At 43.1% G+C, this 24,077-nt stretch overlaps 1 protein-coding gene and 1 non-coding gene across 3 annotated transcripts; both read right to left on the reverse strand.

Annotated features, from left to right (window-relative positions):
- Window positions 1-148: 148 nt before the first annotated feature.
- On the reverse strand, window positions 149-23,930 carry RETREG3 (reticulophagy regulator family member 3). Of its 2 annotated transcripts, XM_036267727.1 has the most exons (9): window positions 23,652-23,930; window positions 10,695-10,801; window positions 8,393-8,423; window positions 7,355-7,481; window positions 6,601-6,685; window positions 5,660-5,797; window positions 4,036-4,118; window positions 2,679-2,811; window positions 149-2,263 (listed from the first exon to the last, which is right to left on the reverse strand). In XM_036267727.1, the coding sequence occupies exons 1-9, from the start codon at window positions 23,888-23,890 to the stop codon at window positions 1,806-1,808; spliced, it is 1,401 nt and encodes a 466-aa protein (XP_036123620.1). In that variant the 5' UTR covers window positions 23,891-23,930; the 3' UTR covers window positions 149-1,805. The 2 variants fall into 2 exon arrangements, with proteins under 2 accessions (XP_036123620.1, XP_036123621.1); XM_036267728.1 differs by lacking the exon at window positions 5,660-5,797.
- LOC118635141 lies at window positions 18,835-18,944 on the reverse strand. Its single transcript, XR_004960479.1, has one exon. It is a non-coding gene; the product is annotated as a small nucleolar RNA U6-53/MBII-28 (small nucleolar RNA).
- Window positions 23,931-24,077: the final 147 nt, after the last annotated feature.

Here is a 24,077-nt window from a genome sequence, read left to right on the forward strand (position 1 = left end):
ATGCCGGCCAAGAGTGCCGGTTAAAATTAATCACATATCAGATTAATGAGAAAACCTATCAAGGGTATGACACTATTCAACATTAGTCTCTTAAAGATTGTTCTCATACAAGATTTATTCCCCAGCATCCCTCCCACCCCTATCCCCACCCCAATTCACAGTGGAGGACTATGGAGATTCAGAGCAGGATCCCCCAGGTACAAGAAACACCTTCCCAAGACTCTGCTCTCCTTCCTTCCCTCCCTCTTGCTAACTCCCAAGGCCTGGAGCTACACACACTCATGCAAACACACAAAACCCCACTCCTTTCTCACACCTCCCATTTTTTTCCACATCAGAAATCACCTGTAATACATCTGGGCTCTGAAAAGATAAGGTGCCCCAAATCTATTTGAGAACCCTAAAGTGAGGAGATGCCATTACCCCTAACCTTCACACAAAGGTGACTATGAAACAGGCACCTAGCTCTTCTCCCTTCTGTTAACTATTTTCAATTCCTGGCCTCTACCTTCCATCAACCAAGAGCAAACATGTCAGCACACTCCCACCTGTCGTGCATGAAAATGGGCTCTGTCCAGCATCCCTCACCCAGGTGGTTGGGGGAGTGGTCCCTGAGGATCAGCAAATGGTTAATGTAGAGAGAAAGACAATAGGAGAGTTTAGCTTGAGCTCTGATTGGGGAAGCAGAGAGAGGGTGCAAACAGACACAGGTTTAGAACTAATTACCAATTTTAGTTTTTGTCTCACATGATTTTACTAGGGGCAGTCTAACAGATATCTTAGAGGGGTCTCTGCACATTACAGACACATTCTTGCTAATGGGGCTCATCCTTAAAAGAGGCCCTACCAAGTTGGGGAGCAATTCAATATAAAAAGTATTAAAGGAGATGAACACAGAGTAAGAATAGCTGGTGCTAGAAGAGCTGGTGGCTCCTGGGATGAATGCCACTGAGCCATTAGTGCTACTCTGGCATCCCCCACAGAATATTGCTTCTCCAAAGGAGGAGCAGGGGAAGGAACAGGAATATGGAAATGGGAATGGTATGGTATTGCTTTGCTAGTTGATCAGGCTGATGGTCAAATGGAGCCAGGGTTAGCAGCACCAAAGACAACCATGCAGCTCCAGAAGATTCAGTGAGACCAAGAGACATAGAGGCACTCACCCTTCTAGCCAGCTGACCCCATGGCCCAATGTAATGTAGAAGAGGCCCCCCCACCCATGTTCACATTTAAATTTCACAAGCACTGTTTTGGAGCACTGGGGGTTAGGCCTCAAGAAATGAGGATGGACTGGGACAGAGGGAACAGGCCTGCAAAGGACGAGCTTGCTTAGAAAAAGACAAAGCAAATCATGGCTTAGCAAGAGAGAATGACAATGTAACTCTTCCAGCTTCTGCCTGACTTGGACCTCTAGGGAGGTGATGAAGGAGGAGGAAGGAAAGGAAGGGCTCTTCTGTCAATGAGGGCCCCTGAGCACCCATACCTAGAACCAAAGAGCAGCACCCCCTCAAAGGGGAACCAATACCCCTCACTATTTTGTTCCCCAAAAGTACCATCCTGATTGAGAGAAGCCTCCCTAAGGAAGCACATTCTCACTTCAGTGACTGAGCTCAGAAATGGGTGTCCAGCTGGTAGCAGGGAAGTGAGTATCCTCTCTCAACAGGTCTCTGAGCATCAGCCAGGTCACCAGGCATACAAATATAATTCAGGGGATGGGACCTGGGTTCTTCCCTTGCCCATTCACCTTTAGTGGGATGAGGAAAAAAAAACCTAAACCACAGTGACCCCCGAAAGGAGTCTCTGTCTCAGTGGCTCCTGGAACTGGCAGGGTCCAGCTGATTAAGCTCTGACTGGTCCAGAAGTTCAAAGTCATCTCCCTCAGCATCAGTGTCCAGGTCTGAGCTGGGAGCCCGGAGGAAGCCTCTGGTTGCTCTCCGGGGAGGTGGGCCAGAAGGGCCTGGCTGGGAGGCCCCTGACAGGGCCAGCTGGATCATGCCTTGGGAGACCAGGCTGGCAAGGTTGCTGGTGAGGTTGGATCCTGCAGGCAGGGCACCAAGCAGGAGCTCCGGCAGTGCAGCCTCATCCCGGCTGGCGGGGGGAACCTGGGGCTCCTCAGCCCCTGGTGGGGAACGGTACATCAAGCTGGGCATTCCAATGCTGGTATCGTCCTCATCATCCAGGCCAGCAGGATCCACATTAATGGAAGGGAAGTCTGGAAGGTCTCTCGCAAAGGATTCCTCTGCATCACTGTGACCATCTAGGTCTGAGAGCATAGAAGGCTGTCTGAGACATGGCAACTGCCTGGCCCAGCCCCACAAAGTCAGCCCCATGTAACCACATTTTTTCACCTTGAATATCTAAGGGTTAAGCAAAACCCATGGCACTGGTCAGCTTTTACCCTCCACTTATGGACTGTTGTGACCTCTACTGGTCAGAAAACTTCCCCTCTCTTCTTCCACTATGCCCCCCATGAACCTACAACCTGAGGCGACTAAGAAAATGAGGATTCCAAGGACAGCAGCTGTACCATCCTGGCTGTAGCCATCCCCTACGGCTGCTCTGCCACCTGATCCACTACTCAAAAAACAGGAGAAGAGACGGCAGTATCCCTTCTGTTTGGGGAAGCTGAAAGGCAACAGTCAGAGCCATTATCAACTCAGGTCCAAGGTTCCCCTCACCTTCAGAGCCTTCTGTTAGAGGTGTTTGGCCCCGTGAAAGATTGAATGTGCCATTGTCTGTACAGGAGACCTCAGCATCCGAGTGCTCAGAGTCTGTGATGGCCAATTCCCTGGCAACAGTAGAATCATCCAGCTTAGAAAAGAAAAGACAGACAAGAGATGATGTCATTAAGAACAGATGCAGTTCCCTAGTAACAGCTTTACTAGCTGGCCCTAAATGCTACCCTAAGGCCAGAAGTGTAACCAGGTGTGGATGGGGACTTCTGTCAAAATCTTGACCATTTTTAGGCTGCTCCCCCGAGGAAAACACCCTTATTCATCAATCTTGAGCACAGGAAGGAAAGCAGTCATAGGAGTCAACCAGCCACTTACTCTTACACAAACTGATCCAGAGAATACTTTTCATAGGTGACCTGGAGATACACACACTGCCCAACCAAAGGTGAGCAGGGATCTTTAAAAGATGATCAAATCAGCCCTGGCCAGTTTGGCTCAGCAGTTGGAGCGTCGGCCTGCGGACCAGAGAGTCCGGGTTCAGTTCCCGCTAGGGGCACGTACCAAAATATATATATATATAAAAAAAAGATGGCCCTGGCTGGTTTGGCTCAGCAGTTAGAGCATCAGCCTGCAGTCCGGAGAGACCCAGGTTCGGTTCCCTCTAAGGGCATGTACCTCGGTTGCAGTCTGTCCCTGGCCCTGGTTGGTCGAGCGGGTGGCAGCCACTCGATGTGTCCCTTTCACATCGATGTTTTTCTCTCTCTCTCTCTCTCTCTTCCTCTCTCCCCCTCCCACTCTATCTGTACAAAATATGGAAAAATGTCCTCGGGTGAAGATAAAAAAAAAAAAGATGATCACATCAGTACCAGAAGTTCTGTCATGACGGTAGGGGTTAAAGGGAGACATGAAAGAGGGTGTGCTGGTCACCAGACTCAAACTGAGATCTACAAAGTTCCAATGTAACACTAGCTTCTCTCTTCATAGGAGTGCCAGTTATGCTCAGGTCTAGACTCTCATGGGGGCAAGAGGGAGAGTGCTTAAGCCCATGAGCTTATTGTCTAAATTTAGATGCCAGATGTTAACGGGAGCTAAAGAAAACTGGCCAGCCCTGACCAGTCTGGATCATTTGGTTGGGCATCATCCCGTGCTTCGGAAGGTTGCCAGTTTGATTCCCGGTCAGGGCACATGCCCGGGTTGCGGGCTCAATCCCTGGTAGGAGGCGTGCAGGAGGCAGCCAAGTAATGTTTAGCTCTCTTACATCAATGTTTCTCTCTCTCCCTCTCCCTTCTTCTCTCTCTAAAAATCAATAACAAATCTTAAAGAAAACTGGCCAGTGGTGCAGCTCCCACACCCAAGATACCTGAGGACAGAAGGCAGCAAGCTCCTCTTCACTGTCACTGTGGTTGTCCGTGGCACGTTCTGGGTGTAGAGCTCTACGGCGCACTATGTGGAAAGAGCAGAAGGCCTTGGCACATTCCCTTGAGGGGAAACCCCTACGCTCTTTGGGCTTCAAAGGCATAAAATGGGAACAGAAGAGAACCCAACTCCTCTGAATACGGCCCTAAGCCTACATAATACCTGAGGTTGAGTTGTAGATCCTAAGTGAAAAGGTAAGTTGTTAAGAGAGAGACCTCTCTTCCAACAGCTCTTCCTCCACTAGCCACCCTCCCTTACCCCACCCTTTCTGTTCTAGACAGATGATCACTACCAGGATTGTCAACAGCTCTCAGGATCAGCAAGGTACAGACGATGTCAAAGTGGAAAGTAGACACTATCACAGAGAGAAAAGGGAGATGCTCCACCTTAGTTAAGTCAGGCCTTTGAGGACTGATACTATTCAACTGGGTGCCCCAGGGGGAGCATGGCCTTGGTAACCACATGCAGGGCTTTTTGAAGGCCAGGGCTTAATGAAACACCTAACCTGGTCAGACCACTGAAGAGGAAAAGCTCACACAACTGTTGTTACTGTGTTGGAGGATCTCAGGCTGGCACATTTCTGGCTTCTGAGACAGCAGTTCTAAATATCTTTGGAAGGCAACTCTCAGTAGTGAAAAAGAGGCCCAGCTTGGGGGTTTAAAAGACCTGCTCTGCCATTTACTAACTGTGAACTTCAATTTCCTCAACTGGAAAAGGAAGATAATACCTCCCTCTTCTCAAGATTGTTGTAAAGGTTAAATAAAATGATGTATGGAGAGCAGCCAGCACAGTGCTTGGGCACAAGGAAAATGCTTCATAAAAAGCAGCAAACAGCCCTGGCCTGTTTGGCTCAGCAGTTAGAGTGTTGGCCTGCGATCCAGAGAGGCCCCGGTTCGGTTCCAGCTAGGGGCACGTACCTCAGTTGTAGTTTGTCCCCGGCCCTGGTTGTGTTGTGTGGGTGGCTACCACTCAACGTATCCCTTTCACGTCGATGTTTCTCTCTCTCTCTCTCCCTCCCACTCTATCTGAACAAAATATGGAAAAATGTCCTCGGGTGAGGATTAAATAAAAAAGAGGCAGCAAACATCAGGGATATGTTAACTGTCTTTTATTCAACATGGAGAGCTTTTCTCAGATATGTTTAAAAGGGGAGTGTCTTGCCCAGCCAGTGAGGCTCAGTGGACTGAGCATCATCCCATGTGCCAAGAGGTCACCGGTTCGATTCCCGGTCAGGGCACATGCTCAGGCTGCAGGCTCAATCCCTTTTAAGGAGTGTGCAGGAGGCAGTTGATATTTCTCTCTCTTGCCCTCTCCTTTCCTCTCTCTAAAATAAATAAAAACATTTAAAGAAATGGGGGAGGGGTGTCTTGAATTCCAAATAGGAAAAAAATGATAAGCCTGCATAGATTTCCTTAGAATAGAATATCACTTTTTCCTACCACCCCCTACACACCAACCACATCTTCCTTTTCCCGCTTTTGAGGACCTACCCATTATGTCAGACCTATGGGCTTTCCTTCTCTTCCCCAAATTGCCCAAGTGGAAGGAAGCCTCCCCCTTACACTTACGTTGTCTCTCTCTCTGCTTGGACATCATGTAGCCACGGACACTGAAATCCAGCCGCTGCAGAGCTGGCTTCAGCCGTACATAGGCTCGATCCCACAGTCGGTGGTACACAGCAAGGGGCCACATCATAACAGTGACAACTGAGAGGAGTGGGAAATAGTAGCAAAATGGAGAAGGGGCTGCACCAAAGTCCTACCTGTCCCTCTGCTATTGTGTTCTGGGGGGCTTAGACACTTAGCGTAGAACAATTATGCTTAATTCTGCTGGTCATCTTTGCAGCATGAGGGGGTTTTGCTGGAGGGCAACACTTCTGCAGCCATCTACAGAGCTGATGCACTGAGGGCAGAACGGAACAGTGTGGTCACTTGCATATGGATGTCACTGAGCCATAAACAAGGCCAAAGGGTAACAATGTCTCAGAAACTACACAATTCATAAGGGCTTCTGATATATAATGGTCACAGCCATCAGTCCTCAGTTCTTCCAGCCTCAACCAAGCAGAGTTCAACCAAGCAGAGTACAAACTAAAAGGAAGTAACTAAATTTATAAAACTGCTACAGGGGCAAAAAAGTGATCTAGGGTAAATAGAACCTAGTGGAGGATCCCCTAATTGTTATGCTCTACTATTACACAATCCATTCACTCTAAAGATTCTCTCCTTAAATAGGGACAGAAAGTCCTTTATAGTTGGTAATATAATATGTTTGTGGATCCTCGTCAATGTCTAAAGCTGACTTGGTAAGATAAGGACTTTATACATGGGGAGCCTGCTATTCAGGTAAGAAGATATTTTCAGGACACTAAACAGGTTATGAAAAAAATAAAAAGATAATTTCCTAGAGAACCAAAATATAAAAGTCCTCTTCTAGACCCAGAGTTAGCTGTGGCTAGATAAGCTATGGGTAAAGTAAGCCCACAGGGGGAGGTATGTGTCATACTTACGCATTAAATAGGTCAGCAAGAGCCCAGGGATGTAGCGGCCCAAGACAGCCAAAAAGGTCAGTATCCCACAGCTCAGCAAGCAAAACTGGAGAAGTCAGGAAACAGTATTAAGTTTCTGCTACATGGCAGGGGACCAGGGTGAGAATAGGAGGTAAGGCAGCTTTGTGACTGAAATAATTCGTTATGACCTATGACTAAAGCATGGACACATCAGAATGACTGATGAACCTAGCCACTTTACATCCAATGGTGATTCTCTTTGGGAGGAAAAGAGGATGTCCACTTCTATTCAAACTCCCTTTTGTGGCTAGCCCCACAGGGCTCCACAGGGCTTCACCTTTCATGTTGGGAAACTGGTTTGAATAGGACTTAGCCAAACATTCTCTCTGAAAGCAAGTGTTGGTGGTGGGCTTTTTAAGTCGAATTAAAAACAACAACAACAACAACAACAAAAACCCAACAACCTACCACATGTTTAATATGACACAGAATGCACACAAGCAAGCTTTCTTTCTCATCTTGGAAGAGAAAGATGGTTTAATCTAAGTGGCAACTGCCCAAAGGAAGAGTCATCAAACTCTTGCTTTAGTCTTAGAGGCTCGTCAGAGGCCCTTTCCTATAACTTCCCTTTGTCTCTATAAAAGTCATGGTCTTTTCTTTCTTGAATGAGGATATATAGTAAAGGGCTTCTTCAGTTTAGCATGAACTAAATTGAGAAGCCAGAAATGAAAGTGAAAAAAAGGCAGAGTCTTACCTTGCCTGGGTTTTGCTTTTTGAAAAGCAAAAGATTCCTTATGAAAATGGTCCCACTAACCCAGACTTCAGCTACATGGTGACAGAGCTCGGGCACGCTGAGTAATCGAGGGTGCACAAAGCCCCAGCTAAGGAGAGAGAAGGGGGAGCTGTGAAAGGAGGGTGCTAAAGGTTCCCCCCATCTTGCTGTGTAGTCAGCCAATGCTTCCGGGTTAAACGGGCTGGGCAGTGGCTGTCCTAGGTGCTCTGGAGGTGAAGCATGACTTCTTGGCTCACCAGGTTGAAACTTGAATTTAGAGACTACAAAGGCAAACTTGTTTTGATAACTCCACCCTATGAGCAGGCAGCCAATCCTCATGTGTAAACCTGCCACCAGCTCCAAGGCCCTCTGTGCTTAGATACATCATCCCTGTACTCAACCACTGCAATTCACGGTGACTGCAATCCAGGGATAAAAGTAAAGCACAGTCTGACACCACTATTGCTGAGGGGAGGCAATGGTGGCTATGCCTCTCAAAGAGAAAATATAGCAAAACCAAAATTAAACCATAGCACAGAAAATTACTTGCATCACACGTATCAGATGAATGAACTGAAAAATGAAAGCAGGAGCTGTAAGACACAAGAGGAATCTTTGGCTTGCCAATGCCAGAAACTGTGTTTTCTGACCAGGGAACTTGAAATAGCCAGTGGTAACAGAAAACACTAAATGACCTGGTATAAAAGCCAGGAGACAAATGAAGTAAGCTGCCTCTAGGTTTCCTCACTAAGGCTGGATAATGCAGCTAATTCCTAGCATATCAAGTTATGGGGTACTGTAATACTTCTTTTTCAGAAACTTCTCTTATAAATATCAGAGGACACTAGCCATCTCCACATATTGCTGCCTGACCTTAAGGATTTGTTAAAATGATTACTTGGAACAGACTAGGTTCTCAGCTTACAATTTGTCCAGAACATGGGGTTAACAACATGTAACCAAAATATTACAACAAGAGAATCAATCAGCAATAAAAAAGGATTTAATTAGTATCCATACCTCTCATTGTCTAATGCGTCGGGTCTTGACACTACAATATTAAAACAAACACCAGCATTAGTTGGTAGGGAAAACTAAACATGAAAATGTTAGGCTATTGGTCTGACTGCTCAAGTTTTAATAGGTTTGTGGGGAAAAAATAAAAAGGAGAAACTATGTTATACTGCCAGAGGTAGGGAGCTGCAGACAAGGAAACGATGCCTGACGCTTGCTCATTTCTCCAGCAGAGTGGCAGTGGAGGTTGGGGAGGATACAAATGGAGTAGGGCCCCTTCTAATTACTGAAGCTGAGAGCCAACGTATACACAAAAAATAGTCCATCTCACCCCTCAATTGTATCTGGTTTGCTCAAATGCATCAATGTGCACCAGGTTACCAAGGCATATTATAATTACTCCAACCCTAGAAATCTGACTACTCTTTTAAAAAAGAGACCCATTGTCCTGGCTGGTTTGGCTCAAAGGTTAGAGCATCAGCCCACAGACCAAAAGGTCATGGGTTCGATTCCTGATCAAGGACATGTACCTGGGTTGCAGGTTCGATCATCGGCCCCTGTCAGGGTCATGCAACAGGCAACCAATTGATGTGTCTCTCTCACATAGATGTTTCTCTCCCCTGCCCCCCTCCATTCCACTCTATCAGAAAAACATTATCAGGTGAGGAATAACAACAACAAAAGACCCATTTACTACAATGAATGATGTAAATTCTTTTGACATGATTCCTCGAAGTCTCTGCAAAATAGGATAGGAATGTATTTAAAAGCTGTACACTCCAGTTTGAATATCCTGCCAACCCTTCAAAATTAACATATCCAAAACCATGTCAATTTTCCTCACTCTCACTTCCCGCCCAAACCAACTGCCCCGCCTGACACTGCCTGTATCAGTTGTAATGTTGTAATGTTGAACAACAGTTGTAATGTTGTTCTCCTATTCTCCTGGCTTTGAAATTCCAGTCAGCTTTTATCCCTTGCTCTTCTAAACTCCTATTTATGTCTTGATGTATCTTCCTCCTCAGAGCTCTACAAGCTATCCACCATTTGTTTCCACCGACACCTCTCTGACTGCTTCTCACACATACTGCCATAGTCTCCTATCAGGTCTCCCTCCTTCCCCCGTTTCTCCTTCCATGGGGTCCTATAAAATGCTAATCTTTAATATTATCTCAGCATATAGCTCTAACTTTAAAAATCTGCAATGACCATCTATAGGATAAAGTATAAACTTCTAAGCCTAACTTTAAAGCCTTATAAAATCTAATCCCAATGTACTTTCAATTTTATTCCCTAGCACTCCTTTTAATGACCTTGTCACTCCTGTGACACTGATCAATTCCCTGCTCTCAGGAGATGCTTTGCAGCTTCTGGTTCCTCAGACTAATCAAGCTACTGGCCCCTCTGGAAACACACTTTTCTCTCTACCTGTCCAAATCTTTCGCTTCACCCAAGGCTTGAGCTAGGGCAAAACTATATGACAAACATGCTGATCACAAATTGCACCATGACATCTCTGGTACTGTAATTTCACTTTTTTTATGTATATGTATGTATAATCTTTGAGAAAGAAACCATATCTTAGAATACTTTGAATAAGTCATAATGCCTAGCTTAGCACTTTGAAAATAGACAATTTAAAGAAATTCCTGAGAGACAAATTGATACTGCCTTAGTAAAGACATAGTATCCTGGGGATGGGGTGGGAGGGTTGGGAGGAGGGTGTCAATGGAGGAAAAAGGAGAAACATCTGTAACAAAAAAAAATTAATAAAAATTTTTAAAAAGACATAGTATCCAATGAAGTGTATTATTTTTTAACACTTGAGAATGACTTATTCCTCAGGTCAATTACGAGGGTAAGAATATCTCAGATGGCAAATACCGATTTCCTAAGCTTAACAACGGGGAGAGCAGAACTCAGTTCTAAGGAACTACATGCAGATGGAGCACTAGCCCTTTAAGCATCTCCTAAAACAAATAATTCAAACATCAAAAGACATTCCCAGTTCCACATACTCCCTCATAAACCCCAAAAACTAAAGGTAAAAATTATAAAAAAGAAGTTCAGTGTTCTAATTTTTTCTTTATTGATTTTAGAGACAGAGGGAGAAAGATAGAAACATCGATGAGAGAGAACACTAACTGGCCGCCTCCTGCATGCCCCACAGTGGGGATGGGGCACACAACCTGGACATGTGCCCTGACCGGGAAAAGAACTGGTGACCTCTTGGTGCATGGGTCGAAGCTCAACCACTGAACCACACCAGCCAGGTGAAGCTCAGTGCTCTAAATGCTACCAAACTCACCTTTTATTTCAGGCCAGATTTTGTTCTTCCATTGATCTATACACACTATGATCATCAAGCTGAATGCAAGTAAAAATACAAGACGAAGGGATGTCAGTGCAAAGAACCTAGAAAAAAGGAAAAACAGAAGAGAGATCATTATTTAATTAAGCTAATTTCAGAAAAGACCACTTGTGCACTACAGGGTCTGCAGTAAATAGACTTAAGTCCTAGTTACATACCTTGAGAAAAATCACTGAAACTTTCTGAACTTCAACTAATTTACCTATGGGGCAGAGATAATAAAATGTTTCTCAAAGGCAGAGGACTAAACCAAATACCCTCTCTTGAAGCCCCTTTCAACTTTTAAGTCTGTGATTCCATTAATTTCAGAGAGAAATTCATTCTTGATAATAAGTTGTTATGATGAAAACAAACATCTTTCTACCAAATAGACTTGAGTGTAGGACAACAAACTGATAGAGATGCATTAAAGATCATTAAATTCAATTAGATATACTCTGGGAACTGAGGTTCAAAAAAGTAAAATGACTTGTCCAGGTCACACAGAAAGCATTGAAGATACATCTAAAAGCCAGTTCTTCAGAATTAACACCAATCCGTCTTAAACTCCAAAAATTGAAGAAGAGGGAATACTCCTTGATTCATTTTATGAGGTCAGCATGACTCTAATTTCAAAGCCAGACAAAGACATTACAAGAAAACTAGAGACCAATATCCTTTATGAATACAGATGCAAAATACTCAATAAAACACTAAAAGACTGAATTCTGCAGTGTTTTAGAAGGATTATACACCATAATGAATTCCTAGGATTTATTCCAGGAATGCAAGGGTGGTTCAACAAACAAAAATCAATAAATGTTATATATCACATTAACAGAATGAAGGAAAAGCTACTTCTTATTTGAAGGAATCAATCATAAATAGGTATTTACAAACAATCCGAGAAACATGAACACTGACTAAACATTCGAATATATTAAGAAATTATTGTTAATTTTTTTGGTGTGATATTACGGAAGTTATATTTTTAGAGACCCTAATGTTTTGGAGCGATTTACTAAAATATTTATTTACTTTATTTTTTAATCCTCACCCGAGGATATTTTTCTATTTCTCTTCAGATAGAGTGGGAGGGAGAGAAAGGGAGAGAAAAAGAGAAACATCGACATGAGAGGGACACATCAACTGGCTGCCTCCCGCACGACCCCAACCAGAGCTAGGGACGAACCACAACCAAGGTACATGCCCTTGGCCGAATAGAACCCATGACTCACTGATCCACAGGCCAATGCTCTAATGCTGAGCCAAACCAGCCAGGGCTATTTACTAAAATATTTATGAATGAAATGATATGATGTCTGGAATTTGTGACAAAATAATACAGTTTGGCAAGGGAAAGGGTGTGAAAGAAGATAAAATAAGATTGACAAGTTGATAATTGCTGAAGCTGGGTGACAGTACATGAGATTCTTTATTTGCACTATTCTCTCTACCTCTGTATACATTTAAAATTTTTCACAATAAAATATATAAACAAAAACTAGTTTTTATGAGTCTTTCTATTACACTACCCTAAAGCTTCTAAGACAGTGCCTTGAAGAGTGTCTATAGTCCAGGGCTGATTTCACCAGTCTGTAGGGAAAATAAGTATAGAAATTGAAAGTAAGCATTTAGAAATTTGTATAGCAATTTGACCAAGCAATTTTGAATCTAAGAATACATTTTGGCTTATATTGTTATGCCTTACTTTTTTTTCCTCACTCATTTTTCCATTGATTTTTTTCAGATAGAGTGGGGCAGTGGGGGAGAGAAACATCGATGTGAGAGAGACACAGCAATTGGTTTCCTCCCACACAACCCCGACTGGGGCTGGGATTGAACCTGAAACTGAGGTACATGCCCTTCACCAGGAATCCAACCTGAGACTCTTCGGTCCATGGGCCAATGCTCCAACTGCTGAGCCAAACCAGCCAGGGCTGTTTATGCCTTTTTAAACTTAATTTGTCTAGTAAGTCATTTATTTTGTGTTTTACAAAAGTATTGATTTGCAACAGATTGGGGGAAACACCACTAGTCCTCACCACAGAAAGGTGGTTTGAGAAACACTGTTCTAAGATTGACAAGGAAGCCAAATGCATTACCAGATCAGTGGGGTTCAGCAGAGCAGTTAGGCATGGCTTTTATTTATCTATTTACAATTTTGTATTGATTTTTAGAGAGACAGGAATGGAGAGGGAGAGAGAGAGAAATATGGATGTGAAATGGGGATCAAGCCCACAACCCAGGCATGTGCCCTGACTGGGAATCGAACTGGCAACCTTTTGGTGCATGGGATGACACCCAAGCAAGTGAGCCACCCCAGCCAGGACAGACATGGCTTTTAAAGTTGAATTGACTTGAAGTTTGATTCCCTGAACAGCCACTCTTAGTAGTGTGACCGCAAATAAATTAGCTTAACTTCTTTAAGCCTCAGTTTCCTCATGTGTATATGACTTAATAAAATTTGCAGGATTGTTTGTAGGTAATAGAAACAACATACTTAATCATCTAGAAAAATATCATACTTGATATTTTTCTGCTAAATATCATTCTGCTAAAAAGACAAGAAGAAAATACAAGTCACCTAATACCTTGTAAAATTGAATAGAACTAATGAAGTCTTAATAGCTATTACCACATCAACTGATCTAATAAGGGTAAGGATTACCAAGTGTTGGTTATAAATGACAGCTTCTCAACTCAACATGACCTAATGACTTGACATAATCACGGAACAATACCAAGAGTACAATTCTTATCATATTTATTAAAAAGCTTTGTCTATGTGTATATATGAATACACATACAAACAAGGATTTTTGACAAAGTCTCTAGACTTTTTTTTTGGTTAATCCTCACCCAAGGATATTTTTTCCATTGATTTCTACAGAGTGGAAGGGAGGGAGGGGGAGAGAGAAGAACAGAAAGAAACACCAATATAAGAGAGACACATTGATTAGTTGCCTCCTTCAAATGCCCTGACTGGGCCTAGGGATCAAAGCTGCAACCCAGGTATGTGCCCTTGACTGGGAACCAAACCCATGACTATTCAGTGCATGGCTGATGCTCTAACCACTTAGCAACACCAGCCAGGCTCTAGGCATTTTTTGTAATTTGTTTTTAATATACATGAATTCGTGTTATATAATTTTAAAAACTACGCAAAGAAATAAGGGATAGAATGAAACAATAACTTAGAAATCAGTCACCAGTGACAACCCTATTTCAATTGTTCCAGCCCACCACTGAAAGGATACTGTAATTATATATGAAAGTAAAGAATGAGAGCAGTTTAACAGAAATAAGCCTCTAGAGGTGCCCCAGACCATTATTCTTCTCTCCAAAGCCAGTTCATCATCCCAACAAACAAGCAAACAAACAAGGCCAAGAATAAGGGCTCCAGAGCTTCCAGTGCTGCTGCTTCCATGTCCCAGTAGCAGGAGGGGTGTGACTACTGTTTTCTCCAGAGAACTTGAAAGGGCTCTCTGGAGAGTCCATCCAGACTGTCTGCAATCTCCACTTCCCAGATCATAATTATTAATACAAATATAAACTGGAGTAGGGAAGGATATTAAGCTCTCCTAAGAAAGATCAGTTTTCCAAGGATGATGGCAGTAAAAATACTATTTCTCCAAGACCTGGACTATTGTAGTAGACTGTTACAGCCCCCCACCCATGCTTCAACTTAATTCCACAAACATTTGAGTGCCTACTCTATTACATATCAATGTCTAGTTAGCCCAGTCCAAGTTATGGAAAAGAGTAATACACTCTCAAGTGTATTTACGTGACTGTGTGTGTTTGCAGTATAACATGACATGGTAATAACAAAGAAGAGGGTATCTAAGCTGTAATTTGAAAGACAAGTGGTAAGAAAACACAAAGGATGTAGGGAGGAAGGAGATGGACATTCAGATAGGGAGAACAGCCAGCTGGCATGACATATTTAAGACAAGCAGTTTGACAGAACTGAAACATAAAGAACAGAGAGAGGGAATGAGTATGAGGAGAGAGATAGGAGTCAGATCACGAAGGGCCTTTTATAACAATGGGCATTAAATTTTTTATTTTCAGGTGAATTTGTAAAGAGTTTTCCAAAGAGTGTATTTTCTGGTTCACGAATGCTAACATCTTCTTGAACAAGCTTAATTCTGGTCCATAAGTCCAAATGCATCCTTTTCTTGAACAAGCCAATTCAGGAACCTCAGAAGAAGAGTTTTGGTGATATAAAATAACATTTCTTGGGGAAACAATTTCCTCCAACAGATAAAAACTTAATTAATAGAAAGATCACTTCAAGCCCTGGACGGTTTTGCTCAGTGGTTAGAGGGTCAACCTGCAGTCACGGGTTTGATTCTAGTCAAGGGGACTTACTTGGGTTTCGGTTTAGTCCCCGCCCCTGGTTGGGGTCATGCAGGAGGCAAGCAATCGATATCTCTCTCACACTGATGTTTCTCTCTCTCTCTCTCTCTCTCTCCACCTCCCACTCTATCTGAAGATAAATGGAAAAATATCCTTGGGTAAGGATTAAAAAAATTTTAAATAAAAAAGAAAGATCACGCCCTGGCCAGTTTGGCTCAGCGCAGTTAAAGCATCAGCCCGCGGTCCAGAGAGACCCGGGTTCAGTTCCCACTAAGGGCACGTACCTCGGTTGCAGTTTGTCCCTGGCCCTGGCTGGGGTTGTGCAGGAGGCAGCCACTCAATGTGTCCCTTTCATGTCGATGTTTCTCTCTCTCTCTCTCCCCCCACCCCCCTCCCTCCCTCCCACTCTAACTGAACAAAAATAGAAAAATGTCATCGGGTGAGGATAAAAAAAAAAGAAAGAAAGATCACCTCAAACCACTAGAGTAGATTCCCTCGAAGGTAACTAGACAATATCAATGTTCCCTCAGGGGTCTATCAAATATAAAAGAATAGAGGTAAGCATGTGTGCTCCTTCCCTACCAACCCTCACACTGAATTCCTAAACAAAAAGGGAACATCACTCTCTGGATAGGTGTGTTTTGGACATACTGAGGGTCACATAATGCCATTTTATGAAGGTAACCTGAAAGCCTACCTGTGAAAACCACTGTAACTATGTGTAAGGACAAGACATAATTGAAGTTAAAGTACTTTTGAAACTGGTATAGGTAAGGGATGGGAGAAAAATAAGGGAAGATTCCTCTGGATTAGTTTAATCCTGCAATGTCTCACTCTATCCATTGTGGGATCAGTCAATTTTTCTTTATGTTTTTTTCTGTAACTGATTTGAGAGGAGAGAAACATTAATGTGAAAGAGAAACATCAATTGGTTGCCTCCCATACATGCCCTGACTGAGAATAAAACCCAAAACCTGGGTATGTGTCCTGACTGGTAATCAAACCCATCACCTTTTGGTGTACAGAACACCACTCCAACCAACTGAGCCACACTGGCCAGGGCAAGATGTTTCCAATTTTTGATGTAATAAAGTAAAGCTGAATTATATATCACTAAGCATAATTTTTGTCCTTACTTTAAGTGGAATTATTAGGTCAAAAGGCATTAACTTTTTTTTTTTTAATCCTCATCCGAGGACATTTTTCCATTTTTTTGTTCAGGTAGAGTGGGAGGGAGAGAGAGGAAGAGAGAGAGAGAGAGAAACATAGACATGAAAGAAACACATCGAGTGGCTGCCACCCACACGACCAACCAGGGCCAGGACAAACTACAACCGAGGTACACACCCTTAGTGGGAACCAAACCCAGGTCTCTCTGGACCGCAGGCCAACGCTCTAACCGCTGAGCCAAACCAGCCAGGGTGGCATTAACTTTTTTTAACAGTGTTACTGAGATACAGTTTGTATATAATAAAATTTTACTTTTAAAATGTCTAATTCAATGGTTTTCAGTATACTCAGAGCTGTGCAACCATCACAGTTATCTGAGGACATTTTCATCAACCCATACCCATTAGCAATCACTCTCCATTTTCCCTACCACCTGAATATGTACTAACTTTTTAAGTATCTTAATACATGTTGCCAAATTACTTTCCAGAAAGGCTTTCAACTTTTTTTTTAATCGTCACCTGAGGACATTCTTCCATTTATTGTCAGACAGAGCAGGAGGGAGAGAAGGAGGAGGAGAGAGAGAGAAACATTGATGTGAAAGGGACACATGGAGTGGCTGCCTCCCACACAACCCAACCAGGGCTGGGGACAAACTGCAACCGAGATACATGTCCTTAGAGGGAACTGAACCAGGGTCTCTCTGTACCAATACTATCCTTTAAAAAAACCTAATAAGCAGGCCTTGGCCGATAACTCAGTTGGTTAGAGCACTGACCCCAATACACCAAGGTTTCGGGTTTGATCTCCTGTCAGGGTACACACAAGAATCAACCAATAAAAACATAAATAAGTGTTACAACAAATCGATGTCCTTTCTCTCTCTCTCCCTTCCTCTCTCTAATAAGCAGCCCTGGCTGGTTTGGCTCAGTGGTTAGAGCGTCAGCCTGCGGTCCAGAGACCGGGTTCGGTTCCCTCTAAGGGCACGTACCTCGGATGCAGTTGGAGTTGAGCAGGAGGCAGCCACTCAATGTGTCCCTTTCACGTTGATGTTTCTCTCTCCCTCTCTTCCTCTCTCTCCCTCCCACTCTATCTGAACAAAAATGGAAAAATGTCCTCGGGTGAGGATTAAAAACAAACAAACAAACTAATAAGCAGAAATTAGTAAATCATTGTCATTTACATCAGAATTTTTATTAGTAACAAGAATAAAATTTTATATACCCATTGATTTATCATTGTTATTTGTCCTTTTGTAAAATGTCCATCCCCTTTAACAGGGGCTAAAACCCAATTAATTATCAGTCCAAATAACCTATTCCTTGGAAAAACTATCTGGTATTCAGAAAAATCATGAGAAATTTCAAAACTGAATAGTTATTTTTAGGTTAACTATACCATGGATCCTCATTTTAATACAGGCAAATTAGAGTTTGCTGTAATCATAAAATTTATGCTATAACCAAACAAAATAAAGATCACATGTCTATTTTCAATCAAAGAAGACATTATTGCTGGATTCCTTCACTATTACAGAGTAAGTCTGTCTCAGTGGCACTTCAGTACCATCCCATCCTGTAGGGACAGAAAGCCCATTATTGTACAGCACTTGTGGCTGTCTAGTTAATGAGTCAGACACTGTAAATTAGAATGAAAAAAAATTAACCCAACCTATGTCATGTAGTGATAGTTATTGCTTGCGCAACAACAGAAATGAAACCAACTAGCTGCTCTGACCTACCTATGTCAATGGACAGAAAGCATCCAACCTTATAATCAGGTCAAATAAAAAATGATGGCAAAAGATAGGCAAAACAAACAAACAAACAAAAAAAAACCCACAAAACACCGAAGGCATCCTTAGGAATCTTGGCTACCAAAAGTAACAAGAACCCTCCAAAGACTATCATCAAAAACACTACTCAATAGATTTCATCTGAAATTTGAAGTGTAAATTTTTTTCACAGAACAAATGTCTCAACTTAAATGGGCCCTCCCTTCCATTTCCTGTTCCTCACTTTTTTTTTTTTTTTGGCCATCTCTTGATAGCTGTTTATTGTTTAACCCATTACCCCTATCTTTCCCAACTATTTACTTTTATTATTTCATTTGAACGGCCCAAGCTTGCTTATCTTTTTTACTTGGACCTACTAAGCAGAAGGGTGACATAATAAATGATTTGCAATGAATAAACGGCCCAATTTCCTTTGAGGGTCCTTCACTAAGCAAATTGAGGTTGTGATCCTCAAAGAGAAACCTCTCAATCATGAAAATGGGTGGATATTCATAAAAGCCAACTTTTTTTTTTAATCTTCACCGAGGACATTTTTGCATTTATCTTCAGATAGAGTGGGAGGGAGAGAGGAAGGAAGAGAGAGAGAAACATCGATGTGAGAGAGACACATCAAGTGGTTGCCACCCACACGACCCCAACCCGGGCCGGGGACAAACTGCAACCGAGGTACATGCCCTTAGCGGAACCGGACCCGGGACTCTCTGGTCCACAGGCCGATGCTCTAACCACTGATCCCAACTGGCCAGGGCTAAGCCAACTCTTTCACATGCCCCTCAGGTCTCCATATGAGAAGTTTGGTTAAACTCACTGGCACCCAAACCAGGGCAATATTGCCCTACCTGGTGGCTCAGTATTAGCATGGCAACTCATCATCGAGGCTCACTATTGTTTTTTCTCAAATTCTAAACATTTAAATCAGAATGCTATATACCTTTAATCAATTTTGGGTCTTTTTTTAATTTGAGATTTTTTTTTTGGTGGGGGGAGGGAAACACCTTGCTTTTTTTTTCAATTGTGCAAACAACAGATTCCATAATATCCCCCTAGAACAATGGTTCTCAACCTTCCTAATGCCGTGACCCTTTAACACAGATCCTCATATTGTGGCGACCTCCAACCATAAAATTATTTTCATTGCTACTTCATAACTGTAATTTTGCTACTATTATGAATCGCCTCTGTGGATGGGTCGTTTGACCCCCAAAGAGGTCACAACCCACAGGTTGAGAACTACTGCCCTAGAATAATGGTGAATGATTAACTCAGACTGACTAGTGATTATAAAAGAAGATCCCAACAGGAAATCAGCTTGTAGATTGCTCTAAACCAATTATCTATAATTTAAAGACCATCTAGGATCTGGAAAGGAGTTCAGTGATCATCTAGCCCTCCTTGAACCATGTGTTCAGACATTTCCAGGGCTCCTTTGTCCTCCCGTATCTCCTAGCTCTGAGTCAAACTAAAAAGTTACTCAAACATGTTCTTTTCTGATCCTGTCAGGATACACTTTTTTTTTAATCTTCACCTGAGGATACGTTTATAGATCTTTCTAGGGAGAAGGGAAGGAGGAGGAAGGGAGAGAAACATCGATTTGAGAGAGAAACATCTATCAGTCACCTCCAACCATATACACTCCAACTGGGGATGGAACCCACAACCTAGGTATATGTCCTTGACTGGGAATCGAACCTGCAATCTTTTGGTGTATCAAACAACACTCCAGCCAACTGAGAAATACCAGCCAGGGCAGGTTATACTCTTTCTGACTCATATTCTTCTCCCAAACCACCCATTTATAGGTGATGTTGAGGATAATGAAAATATAAGCAATTAGGTGGAAAAAAACTGAAAGAAAAAAATACAAGCAAATGGAAAAGAAGGCCTGACATGACTGTTATTATCCTAGTGATAATAACATATCAGTGACCAGAAGCAAGATGAGCTGAAAGATTCTCTGATGTAATCACCATAATTTCTCTGGAACCTGAAAAAATAAAATAAAAGAGCAAAAGCCTTGAAATACAGTAGTGGCAAGGCATCTACATCTATCTCTATCTTTTATATTGTTTTTTTAATTAAAAAATAGATATGAAAGATACAGACAAATCTTCACTGAGAATATAGAACTCTGAAAGGTAGGTTACCTTCCTGAATTCTGATTTTTATACTCCTACGTAATCTTCTAATATCTCAAAATGTATAAAACACCTTAGTTAGTGATATATCATTGTTCAAAACAAATACTGAAAAATATTTCAGACTTGATTTCTCTCTGACCTAAGCCACGATTCTCCATCGTTTCCTAAACACTTAAAATGTCCAAGAATTAAACACTCTTCGACATTCCAAAGTGAAATGTTAACACCCATATTCAATATGATGTTACTGGAATGTGAAGTCTAACTTTCATTTTAAACTTCAAACTACCTTCCAGGAAGCACATTTACTAAAACAATCCTGTGAATTCCAATGCCAAACTACCTTCTGGGGCTTTAACACCATTAGTCATTCAGTACCCTTCACAGGTATGAGTCCTTTCCATAAATGGCATACCCATTTGCTTTCAGTGTCAAATCACACCCTCACTTTGCTGTATCTCTCTCCCACCTACTTTGAGTGTGATGGGAATGTAACAAGAGGAACTGTTCTGGATGCACAGCAGGCAAGCTACCAGGAAATGCCAGAGATAAGGACCAATCACAACAATACTTGAAGAGACCAGGAGTAGGAAAGAAGGGATCTGAGAGTCTAAACACAGCAATATTAATGCCCTGGATGGTTTGGCTCAGTGGTAGAGCGTTGGTCCATGGACCAAAGAGTTGCAGGTTCGATTTCAGTCAAGGGCACGTACTTCAGTTGTGGTTTGTCCTTAGCCCTTGTCGGGGTCATGCGGGAGGCAGCCAGTCAATGTGTCTCTCTCACATGGATGTCCTTCTCTCTCCCCCACTCTATCTGAAGATAAATGGAAAAATATCCTCTGGTGAGGATTAATAAACAAACAAACAAAGGAACAAACAGCATGTTAATAAAATTAAGTAACACTGTTGGGGGTGAACAAATTAAGGGTAACACTGTAACTTTTTTTTTTAATCCTCACCAGAGGACAATTTTTTTTTTTTTTTTTTTTTTGCATTTCTTTTCAGATAGAGCAGGAGGGAGAGAGGGAGGAACAGAGGGAGGAACAGAGAGAGAGAAACATCAATGTGAGAGAGACACATCGACTGGCCGCCACCCACAGGACCCCAACCGGGCAGGGACAAACTGCAACCGAAGTGCCCTCAGCAGGAACAGAACCCAGGACTCTCCGGTCTGCAGGCTGCCACTCTAACAGCTGAACCAAACCAGCCAGGGCAACACTGTAACATTTAAAAATGTGTCCCAGTCACAGCAGCTCCTCATATGTAGACCTTTGCCTGCATTCAACTTCAAAAAGCTCTCTCAGACAAGGGGCATGTAGAAAGTCCCTCTTCAAAAATAACAACTTATGCCCTGGCCGGTTTGGCTCAGTGGTTAGAGCATCGGTCTGTGGTCCAGAGAGACCTGGGTTCAGTTCCCGTTAAGGCCACATACCGTGGTTGCAGTTTGTTCCCAGCCCTGGTTGGGTCGTGGGGGTGGCAACCACTCGATATGTCCCTTTCACATCAATGTTTCTCTTTCTTTCTTCCTCTCTCTCCCTCCCACTCTCTCTGAACAAAGAATGGGAAAATGTCCTTGGGTGAGGATAAAAAATAGTAACAACTTACATGCTACTGACCCATGTGCATTAATAAACTCTTGGTTTGGCCCTGGCCGGTTTGGTTCAGCGGTTAGAGCGTCGGCCTGCGGTCCGGAGAGACCCGGGTTCGGTTCCCGCTAGGGGCACGTACTTCGGTTGCGGTTTGTCCCTGGCCCTGGTTGGTCGTGCGGGTGGCAGCCACTCGGTGTGTCCCTTTCACGTCGATGTTTCTCTCTCTCTCTCTTCCTCTCTCTCCCTCCCACTCTATCTGTACAAAGAATGGAAGAGTGTCCTTGGGTGAGGATTAAAAAATAAATAAATAAATAAAAATAATAATAAACTCTTGGTTTGTCAGGATTCATTTAAATCCTGATAAAGTTTTTATATATCAGCCAGTCATACTTTGATACAAAACAGGTTTATTGAGGACTTTTTTTCTATGAGTACAAGTCCAATGCAGGAAATTAAGTTTCTACTGGATGGTCTGGGGTTTTGGGTTGGGATGGTGATGCAGAAGGAAAGAAAGAAAGGGTCATTTTGGTAAACACTTCTAAATGAAGTTACAGGTTTCTGACAGAGAATAGGAGAGAAGTAGGTACCTGGGGATCAAGGAAGGAGCACTAGCCCCCAAAAAGGAAGAGACTGTTATAAAAAAAGAAAGAAAAAAGTTTATCATCAAGTTTACTAAAGACTCTGGAAGCAACAAATGGCAGAAACTGTGACAACTTTAATCTGAGTCTCCTTCAAACTGTGAGAGGATTAACTTAATAGCTAAACATTGTATCTTCCTATTAATGAAATCAAAAATCTTTTGCTACAGCTTACTGAAAATCTTCTTTCAGAGAAAGGATAATAAATGTTTTTGTTTTAAAACCAAGAATTTTAAGAGGAAAGCTATTTTGAGCAAAACCAAAAATTTTTGGAAACATACCTTGTTCTGTTTCAGGCTTATCCAGAATAGTTTTATTTCATTCAGCTGTATAACAGCCCCCCATTCCCTGAGAATTCGATCGGTAATACTTCCCTAGATCTGCTTGACAGATCCTATGAAGACCTAAGTCCACTTCAGGTGATGACGACTGAGAGAAGCAGCAGTTCCATTTTCACAGAGCACGACACATACAGATTCTTAAAGTACATTTACAGTCCCACTTTTCCAGCTCGGGAACACTCATATACACTATTAGACATCCTCAATTTCCTTGCCTCTAAACCATGGCTAAAAATGCCTCTAATTCCTTGCAACAGGGAGGAGTTGCAATCCTAGATGGCTTTCAAAGGGTGAAAGCTCACAATCGCTATTTCATAACTGTTCTTTAAAAGCTTGTAACTTTCAAGTTGCAGACTTCACAAACTTCCTTGGGTGGACGAAAGTATATCTAAACATGCTCATTCTAATTCATATGCTCGAGCTTGTTTTCTTATCACATCTATGGATACCTTTTCAAGATGTCACGCCTCACGATCTACCCCAAAAATAACTACTAAAACCTCTGGAAACAGTCTTCAAACCACACTTGAGTAGACAAGAGAAAGGAGGTGATGGCCTTAAAAGGGATACAGCTTTCCATGGCTAGAATGAGGCGCCCGAGCTCACCGCGGGCGGCTCAAGGTATTACCAGAAGCTGCTGCCAGATGTGCGGGGCAGGGTGCGGGGGTCGGTAAAACAAGGAAGACAACCGGAAGGCCCTGCGGAGAACTGCGGTGCGAAAGGTTGCAGGCAGGATGGAGTGGAAGGAAGTGAGACAAAATTAGGCAGGTACAGCAAGGAGCCAGTGCAGCGAAGAAAACGGGGAAGACGAGAGGTGGAGCCCTAGAGAAACCTGACGAATTCGCGCCTCGGAGACTTTCCGAGGGTCCAGTTTCTCACCAGAAAGCCGCGTTCAGCCCCAGGCACCACAGGGCGCTCCTGGCTGGCCGCTCCCACACAAGTGCTGCCTGCACCCGGCTCAGCAGAGGCTCGTAAGGCCCCAGCACCTCCACCAGGGCCCGCTGCGCCGCCTCAACCTGCTGGTACCGCTCCAAGGAGCCTGACGTAGCGCCGCGGCCCCTGAATGTCGGCCTCGAAGATGGGCCTGGGGCCGCGGCCACCCCCTCTACCTCTGCCATCTCTCCCCGGCAGCCGCCACATCCGGGGCCGCGGCCCGACAACCACAATAACACCTACTGCGCAGATGCGCGATTGGGCGGGGGAGGTGGTTTCCCTTGACACTGCGCCTGCGCAGGGAATCTAGCTCGCGTCCACCCAGAGTGGAGAATGCTGCGTCAAAGCACGACCCGCTCTCTTGGGCATAGA

The sequence above is a fragment of the Molossus molossus genome, unplaced genomic scaffold, assembly GCF_014108415.1.
Source record: "Molossus molossus isolate mMolMol1 unplaced genomic scaffold, mMolMol1.p scaffold_m16_p_19, whole genome shotgun sequence".
NCBI classification, from domain to species: Eukaryota; Metazoa; Chordata; class Mammalia; order Chiroptera; family Molossidae; genus Molossus; species Molossus molossus.

Coding starts and splice junctions, on each gene's coding strand:
- RETREG3 (XM_036267727.1), bottom strand. CDS start 23,890: ATGGCAGAGGTAGAGGGGGTGGCCGCGGCCCCAGGCCCATCTTCGAGG. Junction 7,482..8,392: donor GACGCATTAGACAATGAGAG/GTATGGATACTA, acceptor CTCTCTCCTTAG/CTGGGGCTTTGTGCACCCTC. Junction 2,264..2,678: donor TCTAACAGAAGGCTCTGAAG/GTGAGGGGAACC, acceptor CTATGCTCTCAG/ACCTAGATGGTCACAGTGAT.